The sequence below is a fragment of the Photinus pyralis genome, unplaced genomic scaffold (genome assembly GCF_008802855.1).
Source record: "Photinus pyralis isolate 1611_PpyrPB1 unplaced genomic scaffold, Ppyr1.3 Ppyr1.4_LG1, whole genome shotgun sequence".
Classification (NCBI taxonomy): Eukaryota; Metazoa; Arthropoda; class Insecta; order Coleoptera; family Lampyridae; genus Photinus; species Photinus pyralis.
In genome coordinates, this window is record NW_022170249.1 from 56953632 (window position 1) to 56967956 (window position 14325).

At 35.9% G+C, this 14325-nt stretch overlaps 1 protein-coding gene across 1 annotated transcript; it reads right to left on the reverse strand.

Moving 5' to 3' along the window:
* Positions 1-9636: 9636 nt before the first annotated feature.
* LOC116163884 lies at positions 9637-10326 on the reverse strand. Its single transcript, XM_031478018.1, has one exon. The coding sequence runs from the start codon at positions 10324-10326 to the stop codon at positions 9637-9639; it is 690 nt and encodes a 229-aa protein (XP_031333878.1).
* Positions 10327-14325: the final 3999 nt, after the last annotated feature.

A 14325-nucleotide genomic window follows, 5' to 3' on the forward strand; every position in this document is an offset into this window, starting at 1 on the left:
ATAAGTAAATTGACTTAAAACGTTTAACCTTCCTAGCACCGGTTGGGGTGTGCGCGCATCCCACGTTGCAAATTTTTGTTGATATATTTAGTTGTACTTGGTCAATCTATGATTACTGTGTGATATTTTTAATTTTTATATCTATCCCACAAAAAAATGATGGCTGTGTCCATCTCGTCTCCTCTAATTTCTTTAATTTAATCAATTGTTTTACAATATGTGAGGACAAAAAGTTTTTTAAATTGTTAATATTGTTATTGTTTCCCATGTTCTATTAGTAATTTTTTCCCCATATTGATAACCAAATGTACCATTTTAAAATGTAATTTTCAACCACCTTTATATGTTCTCTTAAACTTAAGCTTGATAATGACGTTCGGGTCGAAACTATAGTCGCTGTCACCTAATGCCTTTATTCTAATACCTGAAATAATTAAAAGTATGGGGAAGGTTTAGTGTCTTTATCAATCCACTTAGTCAATATCACCCCGTTTTGAGTCGTTATAAGATGGATAGCTACCAATTACCTAATAAAGGCACTACAGATCTATTTATTAGGTAAATGCTAAATTACAACAGTTGATGCCTGTGTCCTATTATTAATATTTTTCATGTAGGTACATACTTACTTTAGATGGGCAATTAGATGCCTTTGAATACCAAAAACAATTAACAAAACACCAACAACTCACCGAACCGGATATCGATTAAATGACTCTGTTTTAGGTTTTTCGGAATTAACCTCAACTAACAACTGAAAAGGCGCCAAACCAAAAGCAAAAGACTGCATCACACTGTACAACATTACAAGAGTTAATACTTGTGGATGCGATAGATGATGCCACAATTTTTTATATGTCATGACATATAAGTAAATCGAATTACCAATATCACAGAGTTGATATTAAAAATTAAATTGTGCGTTCCAAAGTTACGAGTTTTAAATAGAGAATTGAATTTTTTATTTCAACTTGAAATTGAAAATTATTACAAAGCGTGAAGGTGATATTAAAGATTATTTAATAATATCAAATCGATAATTTTTGAACATTAAAATTTTCAACACGTTATTTCTAAATCGTGATATATGAATAAGACTGCCGATTTGAAATTGTTAAATATGCCATTTCAATAACGGTTTTTGAAATTTCGCACAAAAACCGTTATTTGAAATTGTAAAAGGGGAAATTATTGCGAGTTGTTATTGGAAGATATGCAATTATTAATTTCAACTAGGCAATTGTTGTTAACACAAAGTAAATTCCTATAAATTTTAGTACCATTGCGTCAATTATAGTTAATTTTTTTAGTCCGGGTGTTCAGTTATTAAAAGATACAACGGCGTTCCATAGAGCTTCATACCGTAAAAGGTAGTGCCATCTTTCGTTTTATTGAGTCTGTGAAAATTAACTTGTATATTACTTTTATTCCTTGTATTGTACATATGAACCTCCTCATGTTTTGTGAATGTGTAGTAATGTATTTTTGTGTATATAAGAGTTTGTAGGAATATGTTACCGATCGAATTCAGGTGTGCATTTTTAATATGTATTTCTCTATACGAAGGATTAAAAAAAAACGTCAATAGGAATTCTTGTGTCTATTCAAAGATGTTCAGTCTCGGATGCCTGGATTATAATGTACTTTCACGATTTAAATTGTTTTGGATCATTTATATCCATCTGTTCCTGCTTCCAGTGATTCTAATTTAAACAGATTGACAGTTTTTCCCCAACGGTCTTTTTAGTCTTCTTTTGTATGTACGTGTACGTTCCATATTACCTCTAAAACAATGTGTGGTTTCTAAAATTTTCGATTTGATTTACTTAAAGTTGGGGTTATGTAGATTACAATTAGAACTTATTACAATTTCACAAATGGTATTGAATCTGATCCAAATTTTCACCCGTCGATATCTGATATTTCTGACAGTCCCTACGTTTTCACTACCCCATGCGTTCCATATAACTCCATTCTACCATCTACATAGCGCAGACAACGTACACAAATGTTATTGTAATTATGCGTACGTAATTATTGTAAACAAATCGCGCACAAGAGATCTCATCGAGCCGAAAATGGAAAGACATTAAAATGCTCACACACTCCCAGAAGAAAATATAACTTACATTAACTAGAAACTTTATTAATTCACAGGGAAGTTTGCAACTGTAAAAGTACAGTTTCAAATTGGCTACGGGTAGAAATTAAACTTTACACATTAACGAATATGAGTCACGAATGGGACATTGTACGAGTCCCCAGATTATATCTTTCAATGATGTATATTGCCACATTCTATACTGCTATTCTTACGCAACTTCTTTTTAAAATAGGGTTTTGCTGACCGGTTTGTCCCCGAATAAAAACGCACGAGAAAACAATCTTAACAGAATCTTATCATAGATTAGTAGATGGATGTCACAATAAACGGATCTCGAGATGAAAAACAAGAGGTTAGGCTTTTTCACCCCCCATCTTTCGTGCGATCCGATTACACCTACATTTACGATATTTTAGTTTTAATTTAGCTAACGTTCATATGCTTACACTAATTATCCTTTTATAAAAATTACAGTTGATGAACTTTACAAACTTACGCAAAGTGTTTATTTTTAGTCGTAGCGTGTCATGGTGCGGTAGTCCACGCAAATTAATTACTTTTATATGAAATCAAATGATAAAAATTATCGAATTCAAAGATAAACTTTATACAAAGAAATAAATTATTGACAAGCATATAGAATTAATTTTATATCACTTTTGAAACCTTCGGTTATCGGCGTAGTCGGTGCGGGTATCTCGTGCGCCACCAGAAGATTATCAACCCACTAATTGCTAGGCTCCCTGACGTTTATCTGTAAGATTGTGCAAACATCAAAATAAGTTAGCCTGCTTTAAGTGATACTAAGCACAACCCAATCAGACGCCGCGGCGTTTGCTGCAACAAATGTGTTAGCGGACCGGGTGTCTGGATGATCTCATGTTCTGCAGGACGGCCGAGTGTGGATCCTACGGGGAGCGACGCACGGGCGGAGACAGCATAAGCGGCTGCGGAGGTCGGCACTAGGCAGTCGAGTAACGAACTCTGACAAATGCGGTGTTATTAGATTACAGCGAATAAAAGTTGATTCAGGAAACCTTGCGTTTTATTAAGGGTATTTCATCCCCGACGTTATCATCAGAAGTGGGATGATCCTGTTCAGTGTTTAATAAAAGTAAAAGCAATATAAGACTCAGGTGAAAATGGCTGACGAAGAAAGTGCTAATCGTGACGTTCCCGTAGAAAAACAGAGTGGGTTACAGGATTCTTAGGGAGAAGAAATATTACAGAGTCCAAAACGTGCAATGGTACAGTGGCAAGAGACATTAATAAATTTGATAGCTAACCAGCAACAACAGTTTGACGAGCTGACGCGACAATCCAAGATGGCAATCACAGCATCGCCAACGCCTAGTGTTGTTGAAAAGGAGAGTTTAAGTGCGCATGCGACAGCATCATGCCATGTGAGGTCCATTTTTAAGTTGACAAGCTACGATCCCGATGCGAGCGCATATTCAATAGAGGAGTGGTTAGCTGACGCCACAAAATTGAAACATGAGCGCAATGTAAGCGATATTCTCATGATAGCCAAAGCAGGTGAGGCATTAAAAAATCGCGGACAACGTGTGACTGGAGACCACTTTGCCGAAACTGGGAGAACATTTATGGTGATCTAATCATCGCGAAACACCAGGTTCCCGCGCATATCGTGCGGCAGCGTTACGAAGTAGAGAATGTGATTCGTTGTGCGAGTACGGCAATCGGAAATTGCGGAGCATAGCTAGATTTAATGACAAATTGCCATGGACTACGATCCTTAGCATAGTCGAATTTGGTTTAGACCGTGAGGACGTAAGTTCCGCCCTACATATTCAGAAGCCAAACTCAGATCGCGAACTGATGAAAGTTCTAAGCGAATTCGATGCTCGACTCGAATGCACCTTCAAAGATACGTAAACATTCGGAAATAGCAAGATGGTCCGGGTAGAAATCCGAACGTCATCCAAGGGAGGACCACCCAGACATGACGCATGGAAAAGCAAAACTCAAATTTCAGGAGCTTTGTTTTAAATGCGGTCGTCAGGGTGATCGACAGACTGCATGCCGTAGTTCCCAGACGAAGGCGTTATCAAAGGAAGAACCACCGAAAATAATTCCTACCGATACCGAACCCGGAGGTATCCCTTCTTGTACGTACTGCAAGAAAATGGGGCATACAGAACCCAAGTGTTACTTCAAACACGGATAGAAGGTCTTCGTATTAAAAAAATGACGCCACGTAAATATCACGCCGATAGCCACATTATTTTGCAAACATCAGACCCTTTCATTTAAGTGTCTTGTGGATAGTGGTGCTGACGTGTCTATTATTAAAAATTCCGTAGTCAACATATTAAATGATGTAATAAAATCGAACGGAAGTGTACGTGCCTTTACGGGATTTGAGATTTATGGTTGTTTTGCCGACATTGACTTTAGAAGTGTCCTTCACAGTCGTTCCCGATGAAGTCGTTCCAGGCAATATTGATGTTATTCTTGGGTGGGACATTATCAGCCGACCTTGCTTACGAGTGGAGAAAAGTGCCAACGGTCTGGAATTTTTCCTGGATTCTGGGGTCAAGCGCAAAGGTCTGCGTTATTTATTTACAATACGGCGTCCTTGCAATTTTATCCCACTTAACATTACGAACATAAAATCACCCAATAATTAATAAACTGAACTGAAATCATACGATATTAATTTTTTCCAATGACGAGAACTTTCGAATTCTATAAAAATAATAATATTTCTACGGGAACGGTAAAAAGTGGTATCTTGCTTTGTTTACTATCAACGGCTAAAATACAGCACTATAAATTAAAGCAATTAAGTTCACGCTCTATTGCCCACTCCTGGAAGAGAAATAAATAAATGTTACTTAAATAACTTAAGGTTTTAGTCCATTCATATACATTAGGTCTGATAGATTTCATGAACGAAAACGGGGGTGCTTAGTTATAAGGTGGTGGTATCTCTAAAACAGTTCCATATTTAGAATATATAAAAACAGTTTGGTATAGTGCTCGAAAATATACATTAACTATGCGATCTGAACGTTTTTGCTACGTTGCATTGACGGTAAAAAGTGAATTCTTACTCAAATCAGCGTTAGAACTGTTATCAAATTCAAAAAAATGTCTATTTCACAATTTACAAATTGTGATTTATATAACATGCACAAATAACGTATTTGATGAAATTTGCCAATTTATAAAATCATAAAGACGTATCCGTTGCTTTCAGTCGTTTGATTTTACGGTTAAACGTGACCATTTCACTGATGAAATCTGTTAAGGTCCACACACTTTATGACTTGGAAATGTGCCAGAAATATCATATGTAATGATTTGTTATAATGACTAAAATTAATACTTTTATCCGCTACCTTGTTTAACGAGTAGATGTAGATGAACAGTTGTTCGACATTACACTGTACAATGAGGTTTATTGTACTTGTACTATTTCGTGATATAGAACGATTACGAAAAAGTTTCAAGCTCGATCATTTACTTTCCCTATTGAAACTTTGTCGCCTCAACACAATCCCTTCGCTTTCGCTTAACTACTCCATCTCAATTTGCCCAATATTGAGTGTTCTAAAGAGACAAATACATCCGCATCTCTTGTCACATAAAGGAAAATGTCGATGGATTGTAGTTTTTACCTCCTTTAAATGACTGATGAGATACGTGTTTATTTTTGTGTATCGCGGATATCTAAGAAATAAACTCGTCACTTTTTTTCTTAAAGCGACAGGTTATATTGTTTCTATTCCCAAGAATAAATGCTGTAACACTAAGATGACAATCTGTCACAAATGATTCGCGCCGAATTATTAATACAGATCCGAACGTTCATCCTATCACTTACAGTAACACGGCGGACGGACTAAGTTGGCATGTACATTGAAATCTACATTTCAAGGAAGATAACGGCAATTCGAATACGTCAATCGATTGAAACGTTTTCGAGCAATGCGTTATTCAAACAAAGAGTGAAAGGAGGTTTTGTTTTGTCTTAGTAATTTCGATTTTCCAGTATTGACGTATTTCTAACGAAATTTGATAAAACTGCAAACACGCGAATAGAAGATCCTCGAGGTTCAAAATAAGACTGTTTCATTTGGAATATCACTGACTGTGGTCATACATTATTTGTGTAGGACTGGTCTGCCGTTTTGTTGGAGCTAGGTTGAGATGTTGGAAAATTATAATGTGAATCACACCTTGTATGAGTAAGGAAAAATTGATTTGAAATTATGTACTTAGCGAGTCCACATCCTGCTTCAAATCTCCCATCGACATTAGCTACAATAGAAAAATGTATGAATATTGGACATACAATACATAGGTACCTACAATATACTTATATGCCAATTTTCGTTTACGCTGTTGTTCAACTCTTCATATTAGGCAAAAAATCCTTTAGTGTTGTCACCATCATTAACCTTCAAATCAATTGGTCAAAATCATATTCTGATTTAGGGCTCGGTCGGTACAATGCATGTTCTAACGGTGTGTTACTGACTGGAAATTCATTCTCTTCGATGCATTCCCATGCGTCTGTATAAAATTTTTATGAAGTTGCTAAATAAAATCTCAAGACTGGGAAACCTGTGGTCTCGAGTAAATCTTTCACAGCCGTCATTCGTCTAATTTGTTGTTTGTAAAGTCTAATACATCGATGTCACTCCTCTCGTGAATCTCAATTTTTTAGCGCTGTAACTTTTTTTACAAAGGGTGGTAACTAGTGTAACAGTGTTCGCTGATAATGACAGCTTTGCTGTTGAAACGCGTTCCTTAAAAAAGATAATATACGAATAGTTTATCTTAAAATTAGTTTATTTATATCTTTTCAATAGCGTCGAATAACATTTCAATATCTGTATGTTAAGTATTGTTTAGAGGATCCATGTCTTAAAACAAAAAGCGAGATTTGACCATATTAAATATACAACTCGCAGTTTAGTTCACATTTTACAATATTAATATTCCACTAGCCATTAAGTGCTCTAAACTCTCATTTTCTATGCACAAAAGTAATATGTTGGCCCATTAGAATAAAAGGGAGCATATGCTTATACTTGCAAAATTCAAAGTAAATACTGTAAGGGGTATGAATAAAATTACTTTTGCTTAAAAGTATGGAGTAAATGCTCATGATGTAAAGGGATTTACTTCAGGTATGAATAAAGCCAACCAGTTGCTTTCAAGTGTGAGTATTTTTCCTTGTCGAAAAGTGATGCATCAGGGATATCACTATTAGAGGATTTTCGCGTTTTTTACACTGTTGTTTGGTTGAAAGCAAAAATCGCTGAAATTATAAACAAATGTAAAGCCTAATTTACACGGGATAGTAAAACTCTCACAAGTTTGTGTCAAAGAGCACTTCCCAATAACTTTCATAATGTAAACAGTGATAGAGAGCTCTCTCCCAGCAAGTCGAAAACCTGCCGGCAATAAAATCTTGCACGTCTAAACACAGTTTTAACAGGACGTTGACATTTATTTCAATCTAGTTGAAAGTTGTGCGCAAGTGCTGCGCTACATCCAGGGAAAAACGTGGATGGTCAAAAGAAGACACGTCTTCTTTAATTAACACTTCAGAAGAATTTCCGGAGCTGTGGCACATCAAATCAAAAATCTGCAGGGACAGATTCAAGAAACAAAACGCATTAAAATTTATAGTTGAAAGTGTCACGAGTACTTCCTGAGAGAAATTACTTTTCACAACTTACTTATAAGTTATAAATGTAAACGCTAGCGCAAGTTACTCTCAGAAGTACTATCGCAATTTACTATCCCGTATAAACTACCCTTAAAGAGTACTACAAGCAGCGGCGTACACCACGAACGGAAATGTGGCGTGGTTAGTTTAGAACCTTGTAGGTGAGAGTCGAGAACGGCGCGGTGGTGCATAGCATAAAATTAAAGTATTTAATTTGGCACAACAAAGGTTTCAAAGCAGAATTGGTGAACGGCGGTCCACTGTTTCTCGCACTGTGCGTATGGTGGTAAAAAATAATCTTTTCATAAAAAAAGCGATTCTGCTTTAATAATCATCTAGTAAGTACGGCTTGCAAGCGGCAAACGTTTGTTTATTCACGTTCAAAAAAGATCGAGAGAAAGGCGGTACATAAAAAAAAGACTTGTTCATGCTTGTTTGGTGTGGGCGGAGTTTCAATCTGCTCCTGCTTTGATCGGCTGTATTTCATTGCATCCTATTTCGTTGAACTGGATAATAGTTTTAATAATTTCTATGGTAATCACTTTAAAATGAGGTTATTTGTTACGCGTATTTAAAATGGAATGGTCTAATGATATTGTGTTAAAGCCGCTTTACATTAGGCAATTTTCGTGCAATGCAAGAGCAATGCAAGTTAGAGATACGTTACTGCGCATGTTCATACGCAATTCAGGTGCAAGAAAAATAAATAGAGAAAGTTCTATTTCACTTGCAAGTTTGGCGCAAGTTCTAGTAACTTTTCTAGTAATTTTGTCAATACCACAATTTATTTGGTTTCGCGTGTGTTATTTTTAATAACCTAAAAACTTTATTTATTCGTTAAGTAACAAATGTAACTTGTAGTTTTGTTACAATGGCTAATAACAACAATAACAACAGGTATGTGTATTTATATCTATTTGATGGTGCTTTCTCATAATGTTATTTATATTTTTAGCAAAAAAAGCCCATGGAATACTGCGGTTACCACTGAGCTGATCCTTCTTTATGAACAATACCCTTGTTTGTACAATATTAGATCTAAAGACTACCATAACAAGAATGTAAGGCAAAGAGCTTTAAATGAAATTTGCACTAAACTTTGTAATGGTGAACTGACGACAGAAATTGTCCAAAAGAAAATTCATGGCATTCGTTCCCAATATATGGCAGAGGTTACTAAAGTGAAAAAGTCAAAGAATAGTGGATGTTCTACAGATGACATATACACACCTAAGCTGTGGTGTTTCGATTTGTTGTACTTCTTAATGGATAACACCAACACTGTGACGGAAGGTGAATCGAACTTGAATCACGAAGTATTCATTGAAGAGGACGAGGTACAGTTATAATGCTTTTATTTTACCTTACCAATAGTGGCCTTTTGTCGTAGGAATGCAAAGAAGTCATTTTTGAGGGCACAATAGATGAACTTCGATCAATGTCTCCGGTTGCATCCTCCAGCACAAGTGTTAATGAAGTTCCTTTCTCAAAGAACAAGAAAAAAAAAAGAATGTTGAAACAGATGCTGCAGATGCGGTATTAACCAAAGCAGCTAATTTATTGTCCAATATGAATACCGATTTTGAAGAAAATGAGTTGGATTTTTTTGCGAAGTATGTCAATGTAAAAAATTCAGTAATTTCCTTAATGAATGTAATTTTAGGTATATTGCTGCGGAATTAAAGAAAATCCCGAATGAAGAGATAGTGGACAATATAAAAATGGATATGATGATGGCTTTATACAATGGGGAAAAAAAAAAATAAAAAAAGATTAAACATTTTTATTATACAGGCTTCACATTTTGTTTGTTGAATATTTAAAATTAAATCATACTTTCTTGCCAAGAAACGGCTCCTTCTTGATTAACATATTGCTTAAATTCTTCACGTATTGCCAAAATTTCATTTTTAACTCTATTACCCCCCTGAGCACTTAGACCGTATTGCAATGTATAGGTGTGATCCAATTCAGCTTCTGTATTGTCTCCAATATAATAACTTGGTACTTCTGTTTTTAAAAAATTATGTAAAACACAACAACATTGTGTCACAACTTTTGCTTTTGTTGGTCCTAGCGGATTTATATGTAATAAAACACGGAACCGATTTGCCAGTATGCCAAAAGCGTTTTCGACAACACGACGGGCTCTGCTTAACCTATAATTAAATACTCGTTGCTCTTTAGTCATATTTTTGAAGGGATATGGTTTTAGTACATGTTGTGATAAAGGGAAAGCAGCATCAGCCACAATAACAAATGGTACTGGTTTTGTTCGACTCGGAAGTGGAGTGTCATCTGGAAAATTTAATATATTTTGCTCAATGGCTTTACATATATCACTTTCTCTATATACTCCTCCATCCGATATTCTACCATTCATTCCAACATTAACGTACAGAAATTTATAATTGGCATCCACAATTGCGAGCAATACAATACTGTGCTGGCCTTTATAATTGTAAAAAGCTGAACCGTCTTGGCCTTGGTGCTTGTATTTGTATATGTTTGCCATCCCATCGCCCCAATAACATTTGGCATATTCCACAATTTTTGAAATTCGGAAGAAATTCTCAACCATTCACGCACTGTATTTGGGACCTAAAATTCATGTTTGGTTCTATAATCATATTAAATGTACTGTCTTTGCTTTGAAATTGGAAACTGTAATTCCTGACCGGAACAAAAAATTATATCAGAATTTCATGTAATTTTTTGTGGACATTCCACCTGTATTTAAAAAATAAAACTTTCAAAAAATATTCGAATAATTGAATTGAATTTTCAATGTTACACGTCGAAATAAATTTAAAATTTGTGCTTTGTAGTGCCGAAACATTGCAGTTCAATTTTTTTTAATTTTTTCGTTTCTTAATATGTATAGGTTGCGGTTACCTTTAAATATTCTACTGCCAATTCTTCGTAAATTGCTTGGCAAACAACTGGAACAAACAGTGAAATAGTACTCTCAGATATCCGAAAATTGTACATTAGTGATCGAAAACTATCTCCAGTTGCTAAATATCTAAGTACAACTATTAGTTTCATTCTTGGTGGTATTGCTTGTCGCAAGCATGTGTCTTTTTTTTCGATTCTGTGTTGTATTTTTGACAACAGCTTCTCAAATGTTGGCTCGTCCGTTCGTAAAAAGTTCTTAAAACTTTTTATATCAGTATCTACCAGTTCTTCAACTAAATTAATATTCCCTTTCTCACAATTCATCCATGATTTCACCCAGCATTTTCTTGTTTTTTCCGCTTTTTCTTTTCTTTTTTTTTTAATAGCAAGCGCCACCACATAACAAGCTGTAGCCAGCTTAATTTCCTTTTGTTTGCTCATACCTAATGGTATCTGTGTAAACAAACTGAAAAGTTTCAAATTTTGAAAAATATGTTGTCAGTACTGCAACACTTTTCTGAACTTGCACAAAAGTTGCAACACAATTGCATAAATGTAAAACCGTTTAAGCAATGCAAGGCAATTTTAGATTGCATAGCACAAGCCTTGCATTGCACTAAAATTGCCTAATGTAAAGCGGCTTTTACAACCACGGTGTAAGAATAAGAGGTGATCCGACGACTGTCGATTCAGGCGGAGATGGCTGTCCCCGATCATGCAACGCTTGCCGCACGACAAAGAAAGCTTGAGGCGGGCCATAGCCATCTCTGTCGTACTCACGGGTTCGCAGTAGTATTGGGTTGTAAAGGTGCTGTCCGTTTTGCGGTGTAGGTGTATCTATTCGTTTTATGTGCCAATAATGGGAAGGAAATGTTGCGTAGTACCTAATTGTAGCACAGGCTACGAAAGCAATGCAGAAAAGGTATTGCTTTTTAAAATCCCAGAAAGTTTAAAAATTTGTTTACCGACGATGTAATCGGGCGACAGAAGTACCTAAATTTGATTAAGGAAAAATTTGATAATTTGTTGGAGCAGGGAGATTGTTCGGACTTGTTTGATGGTGTAGGAGATCTCAGTGCAAACGATTGCTCGGTCAGAGTTATAAATTGCGTTGTATATTTTCTAGCAAAAAAGCTGTTTAAATTAAGCCGATGCGATACGTGCCGAGAAAATTTGTATTTCAAGGAAGCTTTAATTCCGATGGAAGAAGCTGAGTTAATCGAATTGAAATCTAAAGGATTTTTATGTCATCCAGAAACAAGTATGTTTCACTTTTTAAGAAAATTGGAGGACATCTGTGTGAAACAACACATAACATCTGTGGACGTTTTCGAAGCATTATCGACGAAGTTGACAACCAAGGATTATCCTTTACTTTTAATTGTAGCGAGCATAAGGACGATATTGTTGCACAAACCATATATTTTTATGCAGTAATGAGAATCAAACAATATTACCAACAGGAAGAAATGGTGTACAAGCGGCTATCCGCGGAAAAGAGAAACGAATTGCGACTTCAAATACATTGATTTCTATGTATAAATATTGTGTTTGTGTTGTTTAATGTTTTTGAGCGGTAAATAAACTTTTATGTGGTTAAATTGCGTCTGTATTCTACTCTACTATAAGAAAACACTGTATGATCACACGACGAAGCATTTCTTTGTGGGAATTAATCCTACAGGTCATGTATGTGAAAACTTTCTTATGCAGAATCCGTGAGAGCGAGTGCAATGGACTGCGCCCGCTTCATGTTGTCTCTGTCGCACAGTGACCGTCGCATCGATGGAGACACGGATGTCGCGCTTGTCGGACTACCTTTCTATCTTATACCGTGGTTGCAACTAATAGATCCGTATCGAATTCGGCCGGTTTTGTGGAATTCCTTGGACTACAATAATAGAAAAGAAGATACTTCAAAAGAATTAACTGATATCTTGAAGACTGATAGTGCGGAAATTAAAAAGAAAACGCAGTCACACTAATTTTTCATGGTCGGCCATATTGAATATGCTCGCACAAAAAGATGGATCAACTACAAATCTATACAGGGTCATTCTTGATGAGCGTCATATTAGAAAGATATAGAAACCTTTGAAAATGAAAATAAACTGATAAGTTCTTTAAGAGTTTTGGCACATGATGAATTGAACTAAAATATTTTCAAGATGGCGCCACTTCCGGAAATACCGGATATTGCAATACAGTTTTAAATGGAAAGATCGAATTTTCTTATGGTGTGCGTAACCGTCTAAAAAAGTGAGACTACGTCACTTTTTCAAAGCTCTCAACTTTAAAATTTTTAAATATCCATAACCCCATTCTTTTAAATGGCATCCCCCATTTTGTTCTTCACCATTGTTTTCCTTTTTCCCAGACATTTAATTTGATGCAAAATGTCAAAAGCTGCTTCACTGCGACTAATGTTTTATTATACTATTACCTCGACATTCACTGATGTTTAATCTAAAACTGTAATTATACCTATCAAGCAGCAAATAACTAGTCAGATACAAATCACAAAAACCTGTAAATGGCATTCGGATAGGTGGTGCATGATAGCATTAAATAAAATTTCAAGAGGATTCCCAAGAATTTCTGGCGACGACCCCAGAGTTCCCACGAACTACCCAACTCAAGACTGTCTAAAAATTTCGTAAGAATACTTGAGAATTCTTAAATGATTTCTGGGAATTTTTCTATGAATTGTTCAATTTTGAGCACCTATGTATTGATAAAGTGATAAAGAATATTTCCGTGTACTCAAGTATTATTTATTGATTGATTTTCTTTAGGCTATCGATTTCGATAAAATTTCTGGGAATACTTCATCCCTTTACTAAACATTTCCAATGTGACAACCATCCCATTTATTCTCTACAAATTCAACCTGCGTGACATCGTTTGTAAGTCTACCACTCCTGGTACAATAAGTTACTGTTCATGTTTCACTGGTCGCAAGTGCATTATCTCACTACCGGTTTTCAGTTCAGGTTCACACTTCATAGGTACCTAGTTAGATTCGCTCATATACCGAGGCGCGTGGCGCAGTGGTTTTCTCAGACATACGTCGCATAATGCTAGCATTATGTTGAAATCTACGAGGCGAATGCTGGAGCAGTACTTCCCATCCCTAACTTTACCTAACCTTACATTCCCGTTCTCTGGCTGAAGAGGCTCTGGCAAGCCTGAGCAGCCCGCCTTCGGCGTCCCTGTAGTCAAGGATGTCGGAGAAATGAAACACGACGACCTTTTCCTTTTTCGCTCATATGTCTACGTCTAATTTTTTGCCTATAATTTTAGTTTTGGGGCCTGATTTATTTATCACGACGCCGCATACTTTTTCCAACGAATATTTTTGCTGTAGCTCCAGTTCGCTTAACTTTCTCATAGAAACGTCATAATCCGTTAACGGAAGAAAATATCAAGCGCTTACCTTGAAATTAACCGGTGCGTTCAAACGCAAAATTACTAAAATGGCACGAAGTCAAAACAAAAAGAAAGATCCCCTAAGTAGTGCTGTTACCTTATACAAACTTCCCAAAATACGGAAAGGGAACGTTGGAAATTCCGGCCAGTCGGCAGATCCAAAAATTAAAATTTCTTTATTTAATAA

What these genes read in the sequence shown, in the direction of transcription:
- LOC116163884 (XM_031478018.1), bottom strand. Translation starts at nt 10,326, where the DNA reads ATGGCAAACATATACAAATACAAGCACCAAGGCCAAGACGGTTCAGCT.